Below are 22,041 nucleotides of genomic sequence, written 5' to 3'. Positions count from 1 at the left end.
ATTAATTTTTGAAGGAAAGCATCATTTGATATATCAGATGCTTGTTTTGAATGTGAAGCAATTTCCAATTTTTCTTGTTTTGACAGAATAAAAGGTTATATGACTGAATTCAAAAATATAACTTGTGTCAAGTCTGGTAATGCTTCTATTAATTTATCAATATGTGTGATTTGAATATATGAATTTCCTACAGGCAAATTCAATTGAAATAATAAATGTTTATGAGATGTAAATGGACCTCATTAATTGAAGTAGTAATATAGTTGTAACTCATTGTGAAAATTGATTCTATTTACTATAAAGTCACTATATTGTCTTTTGCCTTGTAAAAGTAAATGTAATGTTTACTTTCAAATATTTAATAGTGTTTTAAAAAGATTAACTTCTTGGTGAGTTGCATCATTTTCAAAATTAGTTATTTATAAAAATCATTTAATTTTGATTTGGAATGATTAAAAATCATTTAAAATATATTTTAGGTTAATAAAATTTTATTTATAAATAATAGTAAGAAATAAAATTGGAATAGTATTGTTTTTTTCATTAATTATGTATTTTTAAATTTAGGACTTTATTATTACTTTGTGTTTTAGTTGTTATAAAATAATATTGATTTGTTATTTTTCTTACCTATATCACTGTATGATATTAATATTATCTACTTGTAGAAGAAAAGTAATTTTTTTTTACATGTGAAACAAATTCACTACATAATGTATGTTTATAGAAATTTTCACAATTAATCACTACATAGTTTCATTTATTGGCCAATTTTAAATTCAACAAAACATTGCTATTTTTTAAGAATTAAATGTAAGCTCTATAAAGAAATGTTTACTCTAAGTTAATCACATTATATGACATTTTTTAAAGAATGGCTTTAACACCATTTTCAAAATAAACAGTCTGTATATGTTTGTTTTTCTTTGATTTTTTTTTATAGCACAAGAATAACTATTAGTCAAGTTGCATCTAATGCAGAATATGTGAAATGAAAATTACTCACATATGTATTCCCATTGCAAGATGAGCATCTCAAAAATGTTTAAGGAGAAACCATTATTTAAATTATTTGCATAAAATATGGAATAAGAGACATTTCTTTAAAAATGGAAGCAGGGTCTAAATATTCATATTTATGCAAGTAATATGTATGATCAAGTAATTAGGCAATTTTCTTGCTAATCTGTTACAAAGTACCTTTATATATTTTTCTGAATTGATCTATGTTTTAAATGGTGTTTATTTAAACTACTGATCACCTATGGGGGGGGGAATCAGTTGGGATAAATGGTTGCTTTCATTCAAACATTTTTTGTAATTTTTTCTTAAAGATTGCCTCAGCAAAATATTTTTAAATTTCATATTTTAATAGGCATGTAATTTATTTTGTTTTAGAAGCCTGACACCATTCTGTTCATCGTGCTAAGCATTTCTTCATTTTTAGAACACAAAAGCAGTTTTATTGTCATTTTGATTATTTTTTTTTCTGTACATTAACTATTTAATTCATACTTTTTTTTTTTTCCTTTTGGTCAACCACATCCTTATAGATATATGCAAGCTGAGCATCACTAATCTTTTGGAAAGATTATTTTCAACAAATTCTATTCAATGTAATTGCATAATTATTATAAACAGGAGTTTTTGGTTGAGGATCATTAATGCTTTTGTTAAGACAATAATTTCTTGAAAGCTTATATATATTCTATTAAGTTTTCAAACCATTTAGTTTCTTTTTGTATGTAATCTGAACTTTTTAAACATTTTTCAGGCAACAAAGTTTGAATCGATTAGCGTACGATGCTAACCGGATTAAAGATAGGAATCATGAAAGGCTTGGTGGAGCAGGGGGAAGTAAAAGTGAGTAATATTTGTAAAAAATATTTTTTGATTAATTTATCTTTATTTTATATAGACATTCTCGTGTGCTGTAAATGTTTCTATCCTCCCGCTCCTCCTTATATTGTAACTAGAGCATGAGTTATGTTTACTGATGCTTTTGTTTTTACTGGGTTATAATTTACTACTCGTACTTTATGTAAGTTTTTTGAAAAACCCAATCAGATGTATACTACATTCAATGAAATGATGATTAAGAATTTGTGTATTGATTTTTGAGAAAGTTTTGTGATTCTCTCTTCAGTCTACAAACCTATTTATATCTGGAACTAATGCGACTGCTTAAATTTTAAAATTTTTTTGCCTCTTACATTAAAACTCTTGATAACCTCTAAGAATAATCCTTTTGTTGATTAAGTTGTTATATCAGTTAAAAAAATATCTTTTTTTTTTCCCTATTGGTCCCCTCCCCTTCCTCATTTTATCTCAAACCTTGCACATATATATTTCTATTTCATTTGAAATAATATTTTTCTGCATTAAAGGATTTTGGAATTTTAAAATTGTTTTGAGTTTGCTGTCATTTCTATCAGAATGTTTGCAATTTATTAATGCGTAATTTTTTGGTATTAATTAATAATAAATTGTTGTTTAATATTTGTTAATGGTTTTTGAAATTTATTGTAATTCCTTTTTATCAGATGGTGCTAATTTTATTTTAAATATTTTTCTTCTGAAATTTTTACTATGTTAATATTTACCAAATACTTTACTATACAGAACTTGAAAATCAAAGTTTGTCTTTTTATGTCCTGTTTTCACTAAATTTGGCAATCCTTTTAATAAAGATCCTTTAATAGTTATTTATCTTAATTAGGGTTTATTTTCTTGTTTTACAAATTAATTCCTATGGTTTTGATAATTATATTTAATGATCATCTCAATTTCCATGTGAATGTAAATTTATGAAAAGTATAATGTCCATAAAATATAGTTTTAAATAAAGTACTTTCTTTTTTCTTTCCCCTCCCCCCTTCTTAATCTGTAATTACTACTATGAAATCTTAAAGTTATTTAAGTATTTACTTTATTGAAGTATATCATTTTATTGTGAAATTTTCTATGCACAATATATGTATACATATATTTTGAAATTTCATTCTTTTTGTTCCAAATTTGTAAATTTAGCATTTTTTCTGAGTGATAAGTCTGAGATAAACGTATGCATTTTTTGTTCTATCATGATGCTGAATTACTAAAAATTATGTGGTTATAGCTATTATTTGTGGCAGCACATTTAAATATATAAATTGTTTGCATTTATGGATATATTGAAATTGTTTTTTTGCTGGTAATAATTTTTTTGGGGGGTAGGGCGGTGGCAAATTCCTCTACATAAATGCATTTGTATTAGTTGTAGGTTGCTTATATTTTGCATGCAATCTTATGTTTCCTTTAAAAAAACATGACCCTCTTTTCATTTGCTTTTTGAAGAGTTTTATTATCATGTCAAAGTACTTCGTGCATATTCTAAATTTTATAGATTGTCAGTATTCCATTAGCATAATTTTTTAAGAACAAAAAATTTTTATTAATGAAAATATTAATTCTTGCTTTTTATAATGACTTATTGTTCAGTTTTAATGCATTCTAGTTGTCTAGTTAGGACTTGTTTGCATTATCTAAAATTTGCTAGTAGCAATGAAAGTGTAATGTAAGTGGATCAAGAAATGAAATTTTAGCAATTCTGATATATTTGACCTACTTCCTTTTTAGATTTTGTAGTTTATTTATAATAATAGGGTATTGATAATTAATTATTCCATTTGCTAATTATTTTCTTGAATAATTGAAATTATTTTCTTTTGTGTATCATGTTTGAATTTCTAGGCTTTGAGCATTGTGTTATAAGATAAAAATAAGATTGTTATAATATGTGCATCAATGAATATGTTTAGTCTTTTGCAAGACTTATTCTTTATTGCTTGAAGAAAGATCATCTGATTTGATCATTTATTGCTTCGTGCATGTCATTGGAATTAACGCTTCTGAAAATGGGTTAACTGTAATTTTTACCCATACCTTGAATCCCATTAACCATGTATTTTCCCAACTAAAGTGTTCCCCCCATTTTCTTTGCACAGACTCTCATTCCCAAGATTCAGTTGAAAATTCAATAGAAAACAGTGACCCCCACACAGATTCTGGGACTCACAACCGTACTCAGACAAGTAGTACGCATTCCTCCACAACAAACTCCAGCTCTTGTCCCACCAATGCTCAGGTTGCTGCCCATCTACTCTCTCCCTCTCAAGTTACACTATCCAACCTGCCCAAGCTGATCTCGCAACTTGCTGGAACGAAAGGGTTGCCTAATTTGTCTGAACTGTCGCCTCAGGAAGGTAAGATGGAGCTCAAATAGAATGCCTTGCCCCCTTGATTTATTCAAGTCTTTCATGCATAGTTCTTTTTTTTTTTTTTTTTTTTTTATTTTGTAATGGTGATGGATTAGCTTTATTATTACCGTGTTTTCATTTTTCCTTGCATGTCATTCTGTCTCTTCTTAATTCCTTAATATTCTGTATTTTGGCTACAAAATAAATGTTTTGTTTCTTTTATTATTTTTAAGTTTTCTTAACGGTTTATACCATATTTTTCTAAAATGCTTTTCATGTGTTTACCCATTAATTTAAAATAATTTCTTTTTTTAAAGAATCATTTTTAGAATCACTTACCATTTTGTTCAGATTTGATTACATTGTCATGTAGAATTGGATTTTTCCATTTTTGTCTTGAAAATATCTAGTGTGATGAAAGAATCAATTTCAATTATTTGTATATTGTCGGCAGTAAATCAAAAGATTTGCCTATCATATTTTAATAATATTTAGTCATGAAATAATTTAAAATGTGAAAATTATTGTACTTTTGATACGTTAAGAGAATAATTACAATACTGTGCAAATTAATTGGGACAAACTCCATTTTTTAGAAATTTCTTCATTTCTCAGGAATTTTCTGCCTCAAAACGGTTTCAACTGCATTTTCTGTACAAAAAATATTGTTCTTGGCTAGTCTAAACTGGTTTGATCATGTGATCAACGCATGTAAAGCATTTTACCATCAGCTGTGTTTAAGTTGCTGCAGTTGGTTGATTTTGTGAATTGTCTGGTTCTAATGCATATTAAAGAATGTATATGTTACAGTGAAAACCCGAAATCAGTCAAAACATGAATTAACTAGGGAAAATACGTTCTGACATCACCAGGGAGAACCCGAATTAAAAAGGAAAAATGCGTTCTCACTAACAATTCTAGGGATAACCATGTTATTCGTGTTTTATCTGATTTGTTAGACAAAATTATTTCCATCCGTCCAAAATTATTATATTAACTTATACTTAGTAAAACAGTATTTGAGGAAAAATCCTATCATTGAAGAAAAAAAAAGTACTTTCCTTGGATATTATTTAAAGTAGTACCGTTATTACAGATCATTTATTTCGACAAGGCTACTACCGACAAACTACTGTGACACTTAGAATTGCAAAGAGAATCATTTTTCATACATAAACATCTCTTTGAAGAACAGTGTTTTTTACAAGAACAGTGGAAGAATCCTTGCCCAGATCCTATATCTCTTTTTCTTGCTGCTGTTCTCAGAGATATTTTTTGATTTCGTACTTATTCTTTAGTCTAAAAAATTTGCTGTGATACATCAATTTCAGATCTAAAAATCAGGGAATATGTTAAACTTTTGTATCAAACTTTCACCCTGAATAGGTATAATCTACTGTATAAATGCTTATAAACTAATTTAAAGTTAATATAAATTAAATAAATTATATTCATAGAGTAAATACTAATTACGTTTAAATATCATTTCTTACCTTGAATGCAGTTTGTTCAGAACTCCATCTTTCGTACCAATTTGTACAGGCCATCTTTATTTTTTCAAGCAATACACAGATGAGATTTTGCAAATCAGCTTTTGCTCTATCAATATCTGGAATTGGAATAATAACATTATCTCCAATATCAATCTCAGGGTGTCTTGTATAAGAGATCTTTTACATTTGTTTGGCTTGCTTTATTAAATTTTCTTTGGCTTCCTCTCTAATTTGAAAAATATTGGTCGACTTCTTAGCAAACATATGTTCTCCTGAGTATGCTTGTTCAGTTTCTTGTTCTTCTACAATCATATCCTCGCAAATTTTCTGAAGTTCATCCTCGTCTTCGATAGTTTTTATAATATCTGATGGTAAAGTTGAGGTTGTCATTCCATTCCTTGGTTCAATCCCAAACATAAGATAAAACGTTTGTATTGGGCCAGGAAATATCAATCCTGGACTGCACAAGACTGGAATAAGGTTGTATTCAGTGACAAAATATTTTTTTGTGCAAGGGATTGAATCAACATTTGTCGGACAAAGTGCTGGAAAACCCATCAGAGAACAGCATCTTAATCAAAAAGTTAAGCACCCTCAGAAGCAGATATTTTCGGGTCATTTTACAACTATAGGATCTGGTAGCTTAGTGCCATTTGAAGAGATAATGAACTCTAAAAAATACATTTCAATACTAGAAGAAATAATTGTGGCTCTGATGCAAATGTTTGCTGGTGGTGTCTTTCAACAAGATCTTGCTCCAAACCATCTTTCCAAGGTGGTAAAGAATTTTTTTCAAGAAAAGGTATTAACAGTTTTAGATTGGACTGGTAAAATTCCCCAGATGTAAATCTCATTTCAGGAGCATTGTGAAGAAATGTGCTAGTAAAACGGACTGTTAAACTAAGAGAAATATGATTGAGAATGTCATAGAAGTTTGGTTTCATTTTGCTGACATGAAAAATATGTTATAAATTAGTGGAATCCATGTCAAAACATGTACAGGATCTCATTAAAGCTACAGGACATATTTACTACTAGATTACTATACCATGTATTATTTAAATTAATTTGAATATGTATACAGGATACAGAATTAAAAAATATATATACTTTAATATTCTAAACAGTATAATTTTCAGAAAATGTTTGATTTGAATTTCATATTTTCATTACATTTTTTATTTCAAATTTATGACATGAGGGATGATATTTTGTAGCACTTTAATTTAATGCTGTTATTGACATTAGAACATGCATCAGACACCTATCTAAATTGACACACACATTTTTTGTAAGGCAACACATTTCACGAATTTTTGTTATTGGAAAACAAATGATATGGAATATTTAATATTTCTTCCTTGTAAGCAAATGAAGGATTTTCTTGTTTATAGAAAGTCTTTCCTGTGATATAGAAAGATTATTTTATCGAAAATTTAAGTCGTCTTGTTTGTACTATGTTAAGGAATTTTGCAATAGAATAAAAATTGTCAATTTTAGAATTCAAGTTTTTATTATTTCAAGTATTAGTAGCGTGATATTGTTAATCATTAATTAAATATCGAATACTAAATTTATACAATTACATTTTTTATTGATGTATTTTGAGTTAAAGATGAACATAATTTATAATTTCAGTTTTTTCCTCCATTCTTTTGGTGTGGCTGATATGTTGTTTTTTTGATTAACTCATGTTATTGAAAATTATGCTATATGTAATTTTTATTTTTCCCTCAAGCATAATGGAAAATTTAATATTAGATTTAAAATATAATTAATTTATATTTATATTATTAATACAAGAGTCCATTTTATCATAATTATATATTAACACATGGTGCCCATATTAATCATGGCCCAATAACTGATTTTTAAACCATTAAAGGTACAATTTCAGTTGAACAATTCTTTAAATGATGTAAATATTTATATTTCTTGTTTCTGGCAGTAAATAAACTATAAAGAAAGCTAAATTTTTATGTAGTCTTTATTTTGATCTGTCTCTTTAGTCGTTTGTAATAAAATATTTATTTATTTTTGTCACTCTAATATTATTAAAGTAAGAAGTTCTACTGTGAATAAATTTGATTAGGTATCGAAACTTGAGGAAAACTCATCCATTGATTATTGAATTGTTTTCTTTGAGGATCTTTTGAAATGATTCGATTCAGAACTTCCATTAATTTTAAGTTGCAAAAGAGTTTTTTTAAATGTGAGTATGCAAAATATTTTTTAATAAATAAGAACTAATAAAGTCAGGTAATAAAATAAAAAATATCAAAATTTGGATTTTGTAATTTTTTAGTACATTTATTGATTTGGACTACTTAAAATATAATTTTGTTTTTAATTTGTACTATGTGCCTATCTCTAATAGTTTGGAAATTAACATAGAAACATGATTAAAATAGACAGTTATATCTACAAAAAGAAAAGAAAATCTTGGAATATTGAGAATTATTGATTTATTTTAGGCAAATATCTGAAGGTGTTTAAATTTGATCATTTGCCTTAGTGATTGCTTTATTTATTTTTGAAAGTAATAAGAGTTAAGTTATCAGTACATTAAAAAGTTAACCAGATTATTAACTTTCATTGTCCCTCTTAACAATGCCTAAACTATTTTTAAAAAATAATTGTTTCATTGCTTATTTAATTTTGAATAAGTTTGAGTGTTAAGAATATATATTTAGTATAATTCCTTGTATTATTGATTGAAAACTAAAACTCTTAAGTTTTTTTTTTAACTGAATTTTAAATTTTAAATAAATATGAATGGTTTGATTAATTGTTATTTAATTTCATTTTTTCAAACTACCAAAAGTATTTACAATAATTTCCTTGTAAATTTTATCTTCCTTTTATGGTATAATAATTTTAGAGATGAGTTAATATGATAAACTTTAGTTTTTGATCTGTATGCCATGGATATACTTTTCCAGATTTATTGGAATTGGAATTTTTACTAGATTTCATTATTACTGCTTTTAATGCTGTTGTTGTTTATAAGTTGTTTTGTAATGAAATGAATAAGAAGTTTCATAACAATTTCATTTTTATCTTTGGGTCTTCAAATAAATGTAAAGGCAATGACTGAGCACATTTATATAAAAAGGTGTAAAATATCTGGCAGTTAAAGAGCAGTCCTAAAGAACAAGAAAAAAGTATATTATAATAAAGGGGCACATCTATATATATTGTTTTTTTAGATCAGACTAGAGCTATAAAACTTGGTTTGTACTAGAGCTAGTAAATTTAGAACATGTATACATTGGCTATAGGAATGTGTTCCTTGGAGTGCTTTTATTGAAAGGTTGATTAGAATTTTATAACAGATTAGGAATGTCTTTCTCAGAGTGATTTTATTTGATTTTATATCGGAATTTTAAGTAATTCGAAACCCAGCAATTTCAATATTTTTCCACAATTTCCAAAATATTATTGAAGAACCAAAAAATGATTTTCATTTTGTGTTTGAAAATCGTCTTTCTCAGGATTTCAACTTATTTCACTCTGTAATATTTTTTTATTTTTAATCGGTTTTTTAAAAAGATATTTTAAGTGTGTTTTATAAGAATATATTTCATTTTTGAAATGAAACTCAAATGGTTTTCATTGTTGCAAATATATTATCTTGAATTTTCTTCCTTATTGTTGATGATCAGGATATTATGATTTGGCTTATTTTTCCCATGTTGATTAGATTTTAGTACAAAACATGGTTTTATTAATATTTCAGAGATTTTATTTACTAGATTTCATTTCAAAATTGTGTATAAGTTAACTTTCAAAATTTGGCCATCTTTTTATAGATAAAGAAATCCGTATGTGCATAGTAAAATGAAAAGAATGACAGGCTTCTAAGGTTGTATGCGTTATATACATCTTAAAATTTGAAGTTTAAAAATATTTTGCCCACAAAACCATTCAAACATAGAAAAAAAAATATGTAATTGAAATTTTTAGCAACCATTAATTCCAACAAATCAATGGTTGCCAACAGTGTCTGGTTTTGTATAAAAACTCACCATCATATTCTATTCTCAAAGAAAAATGATGATGATATGAGAAAATAATTATTAAGTTTCATATCAACCTCCTTTTTCTTTTTGATCTTTGAAATATAATTAACAGAAATAAAAGCAACTAGTTATTACATGGGACTAGCCATTTGCTTTTTGCAAGTGTATCAGATTCTCTTATTCTCAACACTTGTCTATGAATCTAGAAAAATGTATCTAGATGTTATTTGTCTTGATTTTTTTTTTTGGTAAAATATATTTTTACAACTAAAGAGTCCATTATTATTCTGTATTTTAGATATTCCCGTAATTCATTTATATGCTACTTAAGCATTAGAGAAAAGCTTCAAAAACTGGAGCAGTTATATTGAAAAATAAATACATTTTTCTTGCGTAAACATTTTCCTATCTTATGGTTCTATTTTATGTGTGTTTGATATCTCATTTAAAGAATATTTTTAAAATGTAGTATTTCTTTTATCTTGAATAAAATGACGTTGTATTAACTTAAATTTTTTATTACAAATGCATTTTGAGTGTGCATTTCTTTTGTCTTTGTTTTGCAGTACTGATCTTTTGAAATTCTTTTTAGCTTTGAGAACAATACAACAAGCTTTACAACTAACTAAGCAGGTGACTAATCTGTCTCAAGCTGCAGGTAATTTTAATTTTCTTATTTCAATTTAAAATATTTTCTTGTATTTACTACTTTTACATTTGACATTTTTATTGTTTTAGATTCTCATCACCAAAGCAAACCTTCAGCTTCCCCTGCACAGTCTCAACCAAATCAGGTTAACCATCATCCAGCAACAGCTCAGATCACTTCATTACCAAGTAATGCCAGTTTTCAAGTCAATTCTACGGGTGCTGCACATTTTCCAGATGGAAAATCAGAGTTGGATCAGGATAGAACCTCTCCAGATTCTGATAGTAGTACTCATTCTGTGAGGTATGTGTGAAATTATTTCCATTATAGAATAGTAATATGCTGCTATTTTTATAAATATAAAAATATTTATTTTTTTGATTTGTAGAAAATATTTTTATATAGATTTGATATTAGGGAATGATATTTTGCATATAAAAAACAGAAATTATTGTAATAAATTTGTTACTAGCAAATTTTTTGACATCACAAATAGTGAAGATAGAATCATAGAGTGGGGTTCTAGCTTAAGCATTCACAACTCATATGTGCTGATTATTAAGATTTTTTTTTTTTTTTTTTTGTTCTGTTTATCTGGCAGAATACATTATTTTCTTTCCTTTATCAATGCAACTTTTGGAATACAATGGAATGACTAAGTACTTCAGTTCTTCTAATAAATTCGGAGCTTTGCAGATGAATATATGTTTTTGTATTTTATAAATTAAAGAAACTGAAATGGATTATGAAGCTTACTTTTGCATTCAATGTTTAATTGCCGTGTTATAATTTGACTTTTTTTTTTTTTTTTTTGGTCATAGGTAAGTGAGGTATGAAAAATTTGTTTACTACAAAAAAATTGCAAAATTTTCAATACGTTTATTTTTCTAGCTATAATTAGCCATATTTCAGGAATTCAAATCGATGCTAGAAAGAAATGATTTATCAGATTTATGCTTGTTTTAAACCCATCTGTGAAATTTCTAATGTCCATTGATTTAAGTTAAAGGTTTGTTTTTTTCTCTTCTCAGGCATGACAGCCCCACTTCAAGTGTGAGCAGTCTGCACAGCTTAAGTACAGCTGGGACTAGTTCATTAGCTACAGCTGCACTAAAACCATCCATCCCATCTCTAACCCCATCATTAGCCAATTACTATAGAGAAGATCTGATATCTCATGTTGTAGGTTGGCAGGCAGACCATGCTGAACGGCAGGTGAGTTAAATTTTGAATCAGTTTGAATGTTTTTTTGCATTCTCATACACTATATGTACAAAGAGAGAGAATTGTAATCATAAATTTTGACCCCTAGGTTTTGACAAATCTTCATGTTTCAGACCTCCAAGAGTTAGAAATCTCATTTTTGGAATTATGTTTGTTTGTGAACATAACTTTAAAATGTTTTGATCTAGTTAAATGAAATTTGGTATGTAGGCTTTACACCATATATATATATATATATATATATATATAATATAAAAATTTGGAACCAAATATGTGAAGAGGTTGATTGTCAGTTCTTTTACTTGCATATAGATAAGATCTTTCAAAAATGTAATGGCTTATACTTCATATATCTAGTGAATACAATTGTAGTCCTCTGTCAAATTTTGGTTTCATTTAGACAAGAAAAAGTCATCTAAAATGTGCATATTTGGCTTTTTGGTACTTGTTTGTTAATTGCCTGCCATTAATTAATCTCCCAAAAAAATAATGAAATTCAACAAAATTACATGCAGTTAGGTTCTTTCATAAGTATTTACTAATGAGATTGAATTAATAATACACAAATACATTTATAGGAAAATATGCTAGAAAATTTAAGAATGGCATTATTTTGAGTAATAATGAAAGTTTTCTAGCATTTAAAAAGTAAGAAAGTTTATTTATGTGTGCATAAAACATGCTTTTCTTTAAAAATTGGATTTTATTTGATGTAGTTTTCTTAGAGAAAAGTCTTCCTACTAGCTAATATATGCTTAATATTCTGAAGGCAGGGGGAATTAATCTTGTCCCCCCAATATAAAACATAGATATTTCATTGATTGTTGCAAAAACTTCACTAAAACATTTAATTCATTTTATTTTTTTTAGTTAAAATTTCAAATGCTGATATTATAATGAAGGTTGGAGCGATCAGTTATCAATTTATCTTTCCATAGTTTCATCATACATTCATATCATACATTCCATATGCGAGAAGAAATGTGGGCAAATGCACATTCTTTAACAATTAATATATTTTAAATGTAAAAGATATTTTTTTATATAAAAAGTTCTAGTATATAAAAAAAATCCCTTATTTTAATTTTATTTAAATATTTTAGTTTGAACTAGAACATTGGTCAAACAATTTATAAATATTGTTTTAGGCCAGTTTCACTCATAAGTTTGTAATAATTTTAAAAGAATGTTATGCAAAATTTTGCAAGTGGCAATTGAGTAGCAAATAAATAAAATGATTTAAATTATCTGTATTTATTTTTTTAAAAAATGACAATTCTAAAAAGAAAATTTCTATGTTTCAGAATGTAATTTTTCAAAAAATATTTATTCAAGTAATTACCACAAAATTTTCATTAGTATTGAAGAAAATTTTTAACTTTTCTTGTGCTTTGTGGTATTTGTAAATGAAATTTGAAAATTATTAAGCATTTTTATTTTAGTAATTTACAAACTATTTGAAATTTTCATTTATATAAATCAGTTTATTTCAATGAAAAAAACTTTATTATTTTTGTATTGAGACAGTTTTTATTTATTATTTTTTTTAATTCTGTGTCGTTTATTGGTATACTATACATTATCATTTGAAATGTCTTGGTTTTGAAAAAAAAAAAAAAAAGATACATTTATTTGATTCTATTGTATTGAATGAAGAATCAAACTACATCCAATTTAATTAAAGATTAACGGTAGATATGAAAAAAAAAAATTCTAAAATCCAAATAATTTGCAAATAAAGAGATAAACCTATCAAAAGTTAAGTGAAATAAAAGTTGAAAGTTCATTACATTAAAAGTAGCACCTGAAACATATTGCTAAATAAAGCAGGTATTAAAACTGAAGTTGATTATGGAAAATTTATGAATACCAGTTAAAAAAGTTTGGCCATTTGGAAAGGGTATGTTAAGTAGTCAGTAGAAATGTTGGTGCTTGTTCTCCATACAGCAAATGAACCTTGTGTGCCCTATACATAAATAGGAATGTGGGGAATATGTTTTTCTGTCTTTTAGAGCCAGAGTCCTGTTGTCTGCCAGAATTGTACATCAGATTTGATAGAATGAAATTTATTTTCTTATTCAAGGTTTTGCCTTTTTTAATGAGAAATTATTGTAATTGGGATATCAATCTATGAATTTAATACATAGGGCATCCATAAATATGGCTATGGATGCCATATGAAGATGTTTTATATGGCATCCATAGCCATATAAAACATTAATTACACTGACATTGACCAATCAAAATGTTTTATGTTTATTGCACAAATTTAATTTAAAACATCACTTTTTTTTTATTCTATAAAATGTAGCTCTTTAAAGTTGATTAATATTTTTTTGTATTTATTCAAGATGTAACAAAGTTGAACTCTTACGTGTTCTTTTGCCAATAATGGCATGGAATTTCTTAAAGATATTTTTGAAGAAGTTACTATTTTGACTATAGCTTAGTGAGAAAATGCTGAAATATGCTATAAAAAATTGCTGAATGACATTTATATTTAATGCAATTGATTTATAATGTAAATTTATTTCTGTTTGGGGCTTCCTACTGATTTGTTTACTACAGTGACTCAGTTACTTTTTTTTATTTTTATTATCTGAAATGGGATTGATTTCTTTTATTTTGTATTTCGAAAGATTTATACTAAGTGATTTATTAATATCATTTTTTTTTTTTAAATCTAGGCAAACCGATATTGGGAAGAGGCTTTTAACATTGGCAGTATTAACTGCACCCAAGTTTCAGCTGAACTCAAGATGGCCCGAGCCCTTGTTAGGTTAGCCGAAATTCAAGCAACTCTGCAAGAACAGAGGTAAGCATGTTAAAACTTTTTTTTTCTCCCCTTTCAGTATTGTAGGGCATTTTAATATACAAATTATAGTTTCCTATAATAAAGGATTTTATTGATCTGAATGCTGGATTGTGTTATTTTCTGAATTTTGTTTCAATCTAAAATTCTGTTTTCATTTTCTTATGTTTGATTTTCTGAATTCAAATTTTATTCCCTATGAGTTACATTATTTAATGTGATAGAATGCTTAAAATCATGCTATCCTTAATTGTAAATGATATCATATTTACTGTTAAATACATTTTTATTTTATTTGAATAATATATATAATTGGAAGTAGTAAAGTTTCATAATAATTCTTTTAAATGATTTATTCTTCTGAAAAAGAATTGACTTTTTTTCCTAAAATAGGAGAAGCAGATTTTATGTATCATAAAAGTTGAATAATTCTTCAATAGTTTATTATTCAATACAATCTCAATTATATATTTAAATATTAAAAATGTTAGTTTATGGCAATTTCTAAAATGTCAAAAGAAAATCAAATATCAAAACATCACCTACTTTCTAATAAAATGTATAACTTGGTACAAAGTTTTTAAATATCTAAATATTAAGTTCTGTGCCAGTTTAATGAAAATAGTGAATTCAAAATAATAATTTTGGTTAACCTCAGTTTTAGAATTATTTATATTTCTAGTGTGAATAATATTTCTAGAAGAAATTTAAGATAGTTATATAAAAAGCTGTTTTATAATTAATTTCACTATTTCATGGAGGAAAGGAGAAAAAAGTGTTTAATTGCATAGTAGCCTGTTATTTAAGTTTCGTCTTACCCAAAAATAATACCAAAATAAAGCAGTAATTTAATCATTTATTTATTTTTACTTTTATTTATTGCACCTTTATCACTTATGTAATACGAAAGTTTCTCAACTTTCTTTAATTGTATTTAATTTTTGAAATTTATTAGAATGATGTTTGTAAATTATGCATATATCTCATGCTTTTATTGATTGCAGGATATTATTTTTGAGACAGCAAATTAAAGAGCTAGAAGAATGGAGAAGTTTAAATAGCTTTATGGGAGATTCTTAGTAAAAAAAATAAAGGTATTGTAGAGTTTTGATGTTATCTAGTTTAAATATGTTTTTTAGGAATTTTTAGTACTTCTTTCATATATATGTTTCTATAATTTTGAAGGGCTAACTAGATAATGAGAAAGTTTATATATATATATATATATATATATATATATATATATATATATATATATATATATATATATATATATAGGAAGAAAGATAAATCACCATAATTTTTTTTATAAAACCCCAAATTTTTTATTTTGATCTGTAAGAATAATTTTTGGAATTAAGTATACTTATCTGCTTATACCTAATCGCAGCACAAGTATGGATTGAATAGATTCATGAATTATGACCAAGTCATTTAACACTAAAATTATAGATTTATATCAAACATGCAATGAATTGGCATATAAATTTACTACCAAAATTGTAAATCTATACTAAATTTTTAAACGAATCTGTCAGTGAATTTATTATTTATTTATAGGTAAATAAAACAAATTGTTTGATGAATTTTATCCATCTAATTTATGAAATCTTGGGTAAATAAAATTTACAAGTTAGAAAAGAGCTACTAATCCAAAGTGCTTCATAACATTACAAAGCTATACAAATAAATATATGAATGCTTATAAGTTGATGTGAGAAAAAAAAAACTTTAACTTTATTATTATTTTAATTACAGATTTAATTATCAAATCAAAATTATATTTTTATTAATTAAAAATTATTTAAACAAATTAGTAATATAATTCAAAACCCCTTTTAAAAATCTTTTGAATTAATTTTAGTGTTTTGTCATTTTGAATTTGATAGTGAGAAATATAAAAGTATCTATTAATTCTTCTTAATTTTCTAAGTTTCTTTATTTTGGAGTTAGAATTTCAAAATAAACTGCCTTAAAGTATGTCTTTAAAACAGTTACTTTTAAATTGTATAACTCAGTATAAAAAATTTTTAACTGTTGTATACTATCAGTGTTCATACAATTGCATTTGTGATTTTAAGAAATGTGAGAAAAAAAACTTTATTTAACTTTATTTTGCAATATATCTGTGATAATTCATTGTTTTCATGACAAATGTTTTCTTAATTAATACATATCTTTTATCTATTTTAAACGATTTGGAATTGTAAAATTTAATAACATTTTTCATACTGGGTAACTTGCTTTTTGTTTTAGATTTCTCCTTTAAGTTCTTTTTATTTGGGAGGGTAAAAACTCTCCCCTCAGTTTCTGTTTATTAAAGCAGATTAAGGAAATTGAAATCATTACTGTTAAGACCAAACTGATTACATTCTCTGAGCACGTAATGGGATAATTTTTCTCATTATGTGCTATTCTTATAATTATTAATATTGCTTTTTTTTTCCTTCTAGGTTTGTATTTTACCGGACATGATCCTTATAGGACTTAACAGTGCCGTCGCCAACAACTTTATACAGCTTGTTGGCTTATTATACTGGCTGGCATTTAGATATATTAAATGCTATATCCCTGCTCTGGGTCCAAAATGCGCTTCACTTGAAAATTTCCTTCTGAACGCCATAAAAGTTGACTTCCAGAAAAGATTTGTTGCACAGTTTTTTCTTGTATGCAAAAATGTGGATTTAGTTATCGTTACCTTTATTAAAAAAAATCAAGACAGGCACTTCCTCACTGGTTTTATAAAGTGCATTGAAGACCTACCAAAGCATAAACAAAGATCTAATGTGGTTTTAATGTGTGTAGTTTCCTGATGAACTCTGTCTCGCAACATTTGTGAGTGTTGATCTAATACTGATGTCAGCAAAAAAAACCTGAAGACATATGAAGATGTTTCTAAGTCTAATGGCATTCCGAGCAATGTGGAATTAATGTGTGCAGAACTCCTCTTATGTTTCATTGTGACTTGCTTCTGATTTATTTCATTTCACATCTTTGAAATCATCAATTGATCACATCATTAGAGATGGCTGCGTGTTTACATGCCGTTATGTTCAACAGTTAAAAACATATTCTGGAATTCTCAAAATTTTCAATCTCGGAAGATGTATATTTTGATAATCTAAATGTTTTCCTATTATATATTGTATTTTGTATGTGATGACTTAGTTTTGTTAGTTGAGAAAAGTTCAGTTTAATTAGCTGAAATAAATTTTATCTCAATGCTAAGTATGCTTTGTTTTAATTTTTCAATGAATGCCAAGTATTGTCTAAACAAATTTGAAATACTCATCATAGAGGTATGAAAAATCATAAAAGATAATATACTTTATTTCTGTGTTAATATGAAATTCCGTAAGTTCTGTTTAACTTCTCTAATCTCTTAAATGAAAACAAATTGATTTTACCTATATCCAAGTAAACGGTACATTTAAAAATAGGTGTGATTTATTTATTTAATTTGTAGCTATAAAAAACCATCTACATGCTTTCATAGCGAAGAAAATTATTCTGTTGTCTTTATATAGATTTTTTTAATGCAATCCTAAAAAATTTGTAAAAGTTAAATTTTATAATTATATTTTGTTGTGCTGAGTTGTAAAAGAAATATAACTGATCGTTAGTGAAATATCATTCATATTGTTGTGGATATGTTTTACATTTTCTTAACATTTTAGTTAGACTTGAAATACATTATTTTGAGTATTGTAATCGGATGTGCTTCATAGAAACATCTTATTATAATACTGTAAGAATTTTTCCAGTCTAGTTTATTATTTAAGCATTGCAGTTATTAAGCTTGCATACATAATGTTAGAGTTTTACTTTCTATATGCAACTCTAAAAACAATCTGGAATTTTTGATAGAAATTAAAATTAATTTTTACTAAAAATTGATTCTAATAATAGTGTTATTAAAATGTAAGTTTTATGGTATTCATTTTAAAGTCATAAATTTTGTGACTTTTGAATCCTGTGAATATATATGTATATAAGTACTTTTTTAAGCATGATAATTAATAAAATGAAAAATTATGAGCTTAAGTTTCTCATAAAAAATGGCTTCTGTAATATTTTTCCTCGTATTCATTTAATGGAATGGGATTTAATGTTTAAATAAATGATGAAAATATCCCATACATGAATCATGTAAGATAATAAATATCATTTTACTATTATTTTTTAAATGCCGCCACATACAATTTTAGAATGCCTGCAACAAGAAATTATTGGAGATTAAACTTATTAAGCACTTTATGTTTGTGGGACGATAAGCTTCTACTTCGGGTCCTTATGAAAGGAATATTTAGCTATGCTTCAGATTTGGTTTAATGTAGTTTTCTTAAAATTTCCTTTTTTTATTTTCATCTGTTCATTTTTTATTAGTTTTATGCTAAAAATGAAAGATATTTTTTAGTGTACTACAATTGAAAAATATTGATAGTTTTTATAATGTTAATAGTTTTAAAGTTATTAAATATATTATCTAAAATCTTAATTTCTATTTTCATTTGATGTGTTATTTTTTGGAAGTCATCTGTTACTGAATCATTCTAAAATAATAGAAAAAATTTTGGACTGTACTGGGTTAAGGTACTTGCAAGGAATTTCCATATAGCTAATTAGTTTTGATCTGATTATATAAAAGCATTTTTAAGCAGCTGGTGGGAAAATAAATATTTCGTTTATATTTATTATACAGGATTTTATTATATTTTTGCACAAATATTTAGCACTTAATTTTTGTTATATTTTGTTGCCAATACTGTATTTTTACTTTTGTGCAACTATTACATATAGTGTTAATCAGGGCTTTTGTACTGATTATCATGTTTCTGTTATATACTATCTTTATTTATTTTTTAACACAACATAATCAATTTATTGGCCCTGACCCAACTTTATTTTAGTATGTCACCTGTAATTCTTATTTCTCTGTGTTAAATACATAATTAGTAAGTAAAAGTTAATTCAAAATCTTTTATAGTGAAAATGTATCTCGTAAAAATTAAATTTGAACTTTCTCATGGAAAAATTTTTTTAACACAATTTAAGCTGACTAAAAAATGAGTTAATCTTATTTAAAATTGGATGTTTTTTTATCTTAATCCTGTTCATTTGGAATTGATTCTTATTATCATGATTGGACTCAGAAGTGTCTATTCAATTACTTTTCTCCGTGAAATTATATTTTTATTCATTCTACATAACAGTAATGTCTTTAAATCATAAAGTTCAGTAAATTTCAATTAAGATTATATTTTTATATAAATTAATTATGAAAAATAATATGACTGTGGAGTAAAATTAAATTTTAAGAAAATATAATTATCAAAATTTATTGGAAATGAAGAACTTTATATGGATATATATATATATATATATTACATTTTTTTAAATTTCATATTATATTGCACAAATAAAGATTAGTTTCAAATTCTTGTCATTGCCTTATTAATAGATCGAGGGGGGGGATTAAATGGTGACACTATAATTTGTAAATCTGATTAATGGATTGTATTTTTTAATTAAAACTTGTTTAGAAGTTTTGATATGCATTTGTTACAAAAAAAAAAAAAAAGAATAAATAATGGAATGTGTTCAGCTAAGCCCTAGTTGCTGTTCTTGATTCATATCACTAAAAGTCTCAAAATGTTATATGATGGTAAAATTATTTTGTTTAATACTTGTATAAGAAGCAGTCTACTAATAAAGCTTTTATCCTTAGCTTTGTTAAACAATTGGGTTAAAAACAATTTTTTTTTACCAAATCTCATTCTTATCTGCCTTTATAACAGTATATTTAAGTATGCAAGCAGTATGTAATGAGAGAATGTTCAATCGTAGACATCTAATCGATTTATCAATTAGACAGAGCCTGTTCATGTATTTTATTTTGCAGCATGAGGTGTTTATTTTTTACCACATAATTTTAAAAATGTTTTTGTTAATCCTTACAAATTTTCCCTTCTGTATAAGTTTATTTTTATAATTTAGTTCTTTTCAGGTTATGTAATATTTCTCTTCTTAGGACTTGCTGAGTTATCTGTTTGCTTGTGATTTTTAGCAAAAAGTTTATTTATTGAACTTTACGAGTGAAAACTTTATTTAAATCAACAGGCACATTTAAAAGTATAATTTTACCTTACATGGGATAGAAAATTATTTAGTAAGGGATAATGAGATATTGAGTTCATTGTTGAATTTGCAGGGGGTGGGGGTGGTCACTTGATGCATTCAGAATTTTTTTTAAGATATTAACTGGCATAATACATATGCATTGAGTATTGAAATATTTATTTATTAATACATTTATAGTTATAAAATAATGATAGAAATCTTGATTAATTATTTTTGCTGTTAATATTTTATATTCTTTTATGGTATGTTATGTATATAGGTCTGCAAATTCTAATGAAATATTCCTTATTGAAAATCCTCGGTTTTATGGCAAAAAATCTGACTGTTACATTTAAATCTATTATTTTCAAAATTCAAAAAGTCAGTTCGAAATATTAAGTGGCTTTTTTATAGTCCTTGCCATTTCTTCACAAGTTAGAAATACTCAATTAAAAGGGAAATTTAGGGTTACCATACATCTCTGTAAATAGTAATTTCTCTCTGTAAAAAGAATAGAAAAAAGATATTTATAAAATTATCTTTAATGTTGTTTATTGTATTATTATTTTTTATTTCAAGAATATTATACAATTTTATTCCCTTAATTTCTGAAAGCAATGCTTGGCATTCCTTAAAATAGTTACAACTCTTTGTATTCTGTTATAGGAAATAGTTGATTTAAAATTTATAATGTTATCTTCATATCGTGCTTGCTTAATACATTTACTGTGAATTTGTATGTGATTTAATGGCTCTATAAAGTAAGCTATTTGATGGTCAGTCAGTTTTTACCTGGAAGATTAAAAGACTAAACACTCAGATTTGAGTGTTTGTTTGCTAATCTGTTCCACTAATCTGTTATATACTCACATAATAATTACTGCATTCTTGTTGACAAGTGCATAGTTAAATAATTTCCGTTTAATGTACTTTGTTGTTGAACACTAGGAATCATTATATATATTTTTTTCTTTTCCGTTCTACTCATGAATCATGTGGATACATTTTTAAATTATTTTTATTCTTAAATAAAATTGTTTTTAGTATTTTATTGGGAATTCTGTTGAATGCATGAGTTTTCTTTGCAGTGTTTAATGCACAGTATTCTCATCAACATGACCTTATATACAGTAATTTGAAGAGAACAGCAGCAGCGGCAAATATTTCATGTTAAAAGAACTGCATTGAGCCAGATACTGATTTGTAATGCTTACTCAATAAAAGACAGTGTTTGCAACTTCTTTATCTTTACTTTTAACTTTAAATTTTTATTTATAGATTTTTATGTCAAGCAGATGAAAGTTTTAATTTCGGGAAAATCGTTCAATGCAATATTCCAGCTCTCAGCGTAAAGTCACAAAGTAAATTTGTTATTTATTAAATACTATTAAAATATTTGTAATATTGTTATTTAAAAATATTAAGATTCTTTATTTGAATTTTCTTTTTACTTTTTTGAATAAAAGACAGTACTGTAATTGTC

At 26.0% G+C, this 22,041-nt stretch overlaps 1 protein-coding gene across 3 annotated transcripts in view; it reads left to right on the top strand.

The window, feature by feature from the left end:
• The window catches only part of LOC129975093 (WW domain-containing adapter protein with coiled-coil-like), a 35,697-nt gene extending 13,902 nt beyond the window's left edge, over nucleotides 1-21,795 (top strand). For 2 of the 3 annotated variants that reach the window (XM_056088004.1, XM_056088002.1), the window contains exons 6-13: nucleotides 1,775-1,863; nucleotides 3,987-4,244; nucleotides 10,346-10,411; nucleotides 10,492-10,705; nucleotides 11,434-11,617; nucleotides 14,314-14,441; nucleotides 15,443-15,532; nucleotides 16,892-21,795. In XM_056088004.1, the coding sequence (XP_055943979.1) occupies nucleotides 1,775-1,863; nucleotides 3,987-4,244; nucleotides 10,346-10,411; nucleotides 10,492-10,705; nucleotides 11,434-11,617; nucleotides 14,314-14,441; nucleotides 15,443-15,518 (1,015 nt within the window). In that variant the 3' untranslated portion in view covers nucleotides 15,519-15,532; nucleotides 16,892-21,795. The remainder of the gene's footprint in view (nucleotides 1-1,774; nucleotides 1,864-3,986; nucleotides 4,245-10,345; nucleotides 10,412-10,491; nucleotides 10,706-11,433; nucleotides 11,618-14,313; nucleotides 14,442-15,442; nucleotides 15,533-16,891) is intronic. The other variant, XM_056088005.1, reaches the window with a different exon arrangement.
• The last annotated feature ends 246 nt before the right edge of the window (nucleotides 21,796-22,041 follow it).

Source organism: Argiope bruennichi, chromosome 7, assembly GCF_947563725.1.
Source record: "Argiope bruennichi chromosome 7, qqArgBrue1.1, whole genome shotgun sequence".
Lineage (NCBI taxonomy): Eukaryota > Metazoa > Arthropoda > Arachnida > Araneae > Araneidae > Argiope > Argiope bruennichi.
The sequence above is the reverse complement of the archived record's forward strand: the minus strand, read 5'-3'. Positions and strand labels throughout refer to the sequence as shown.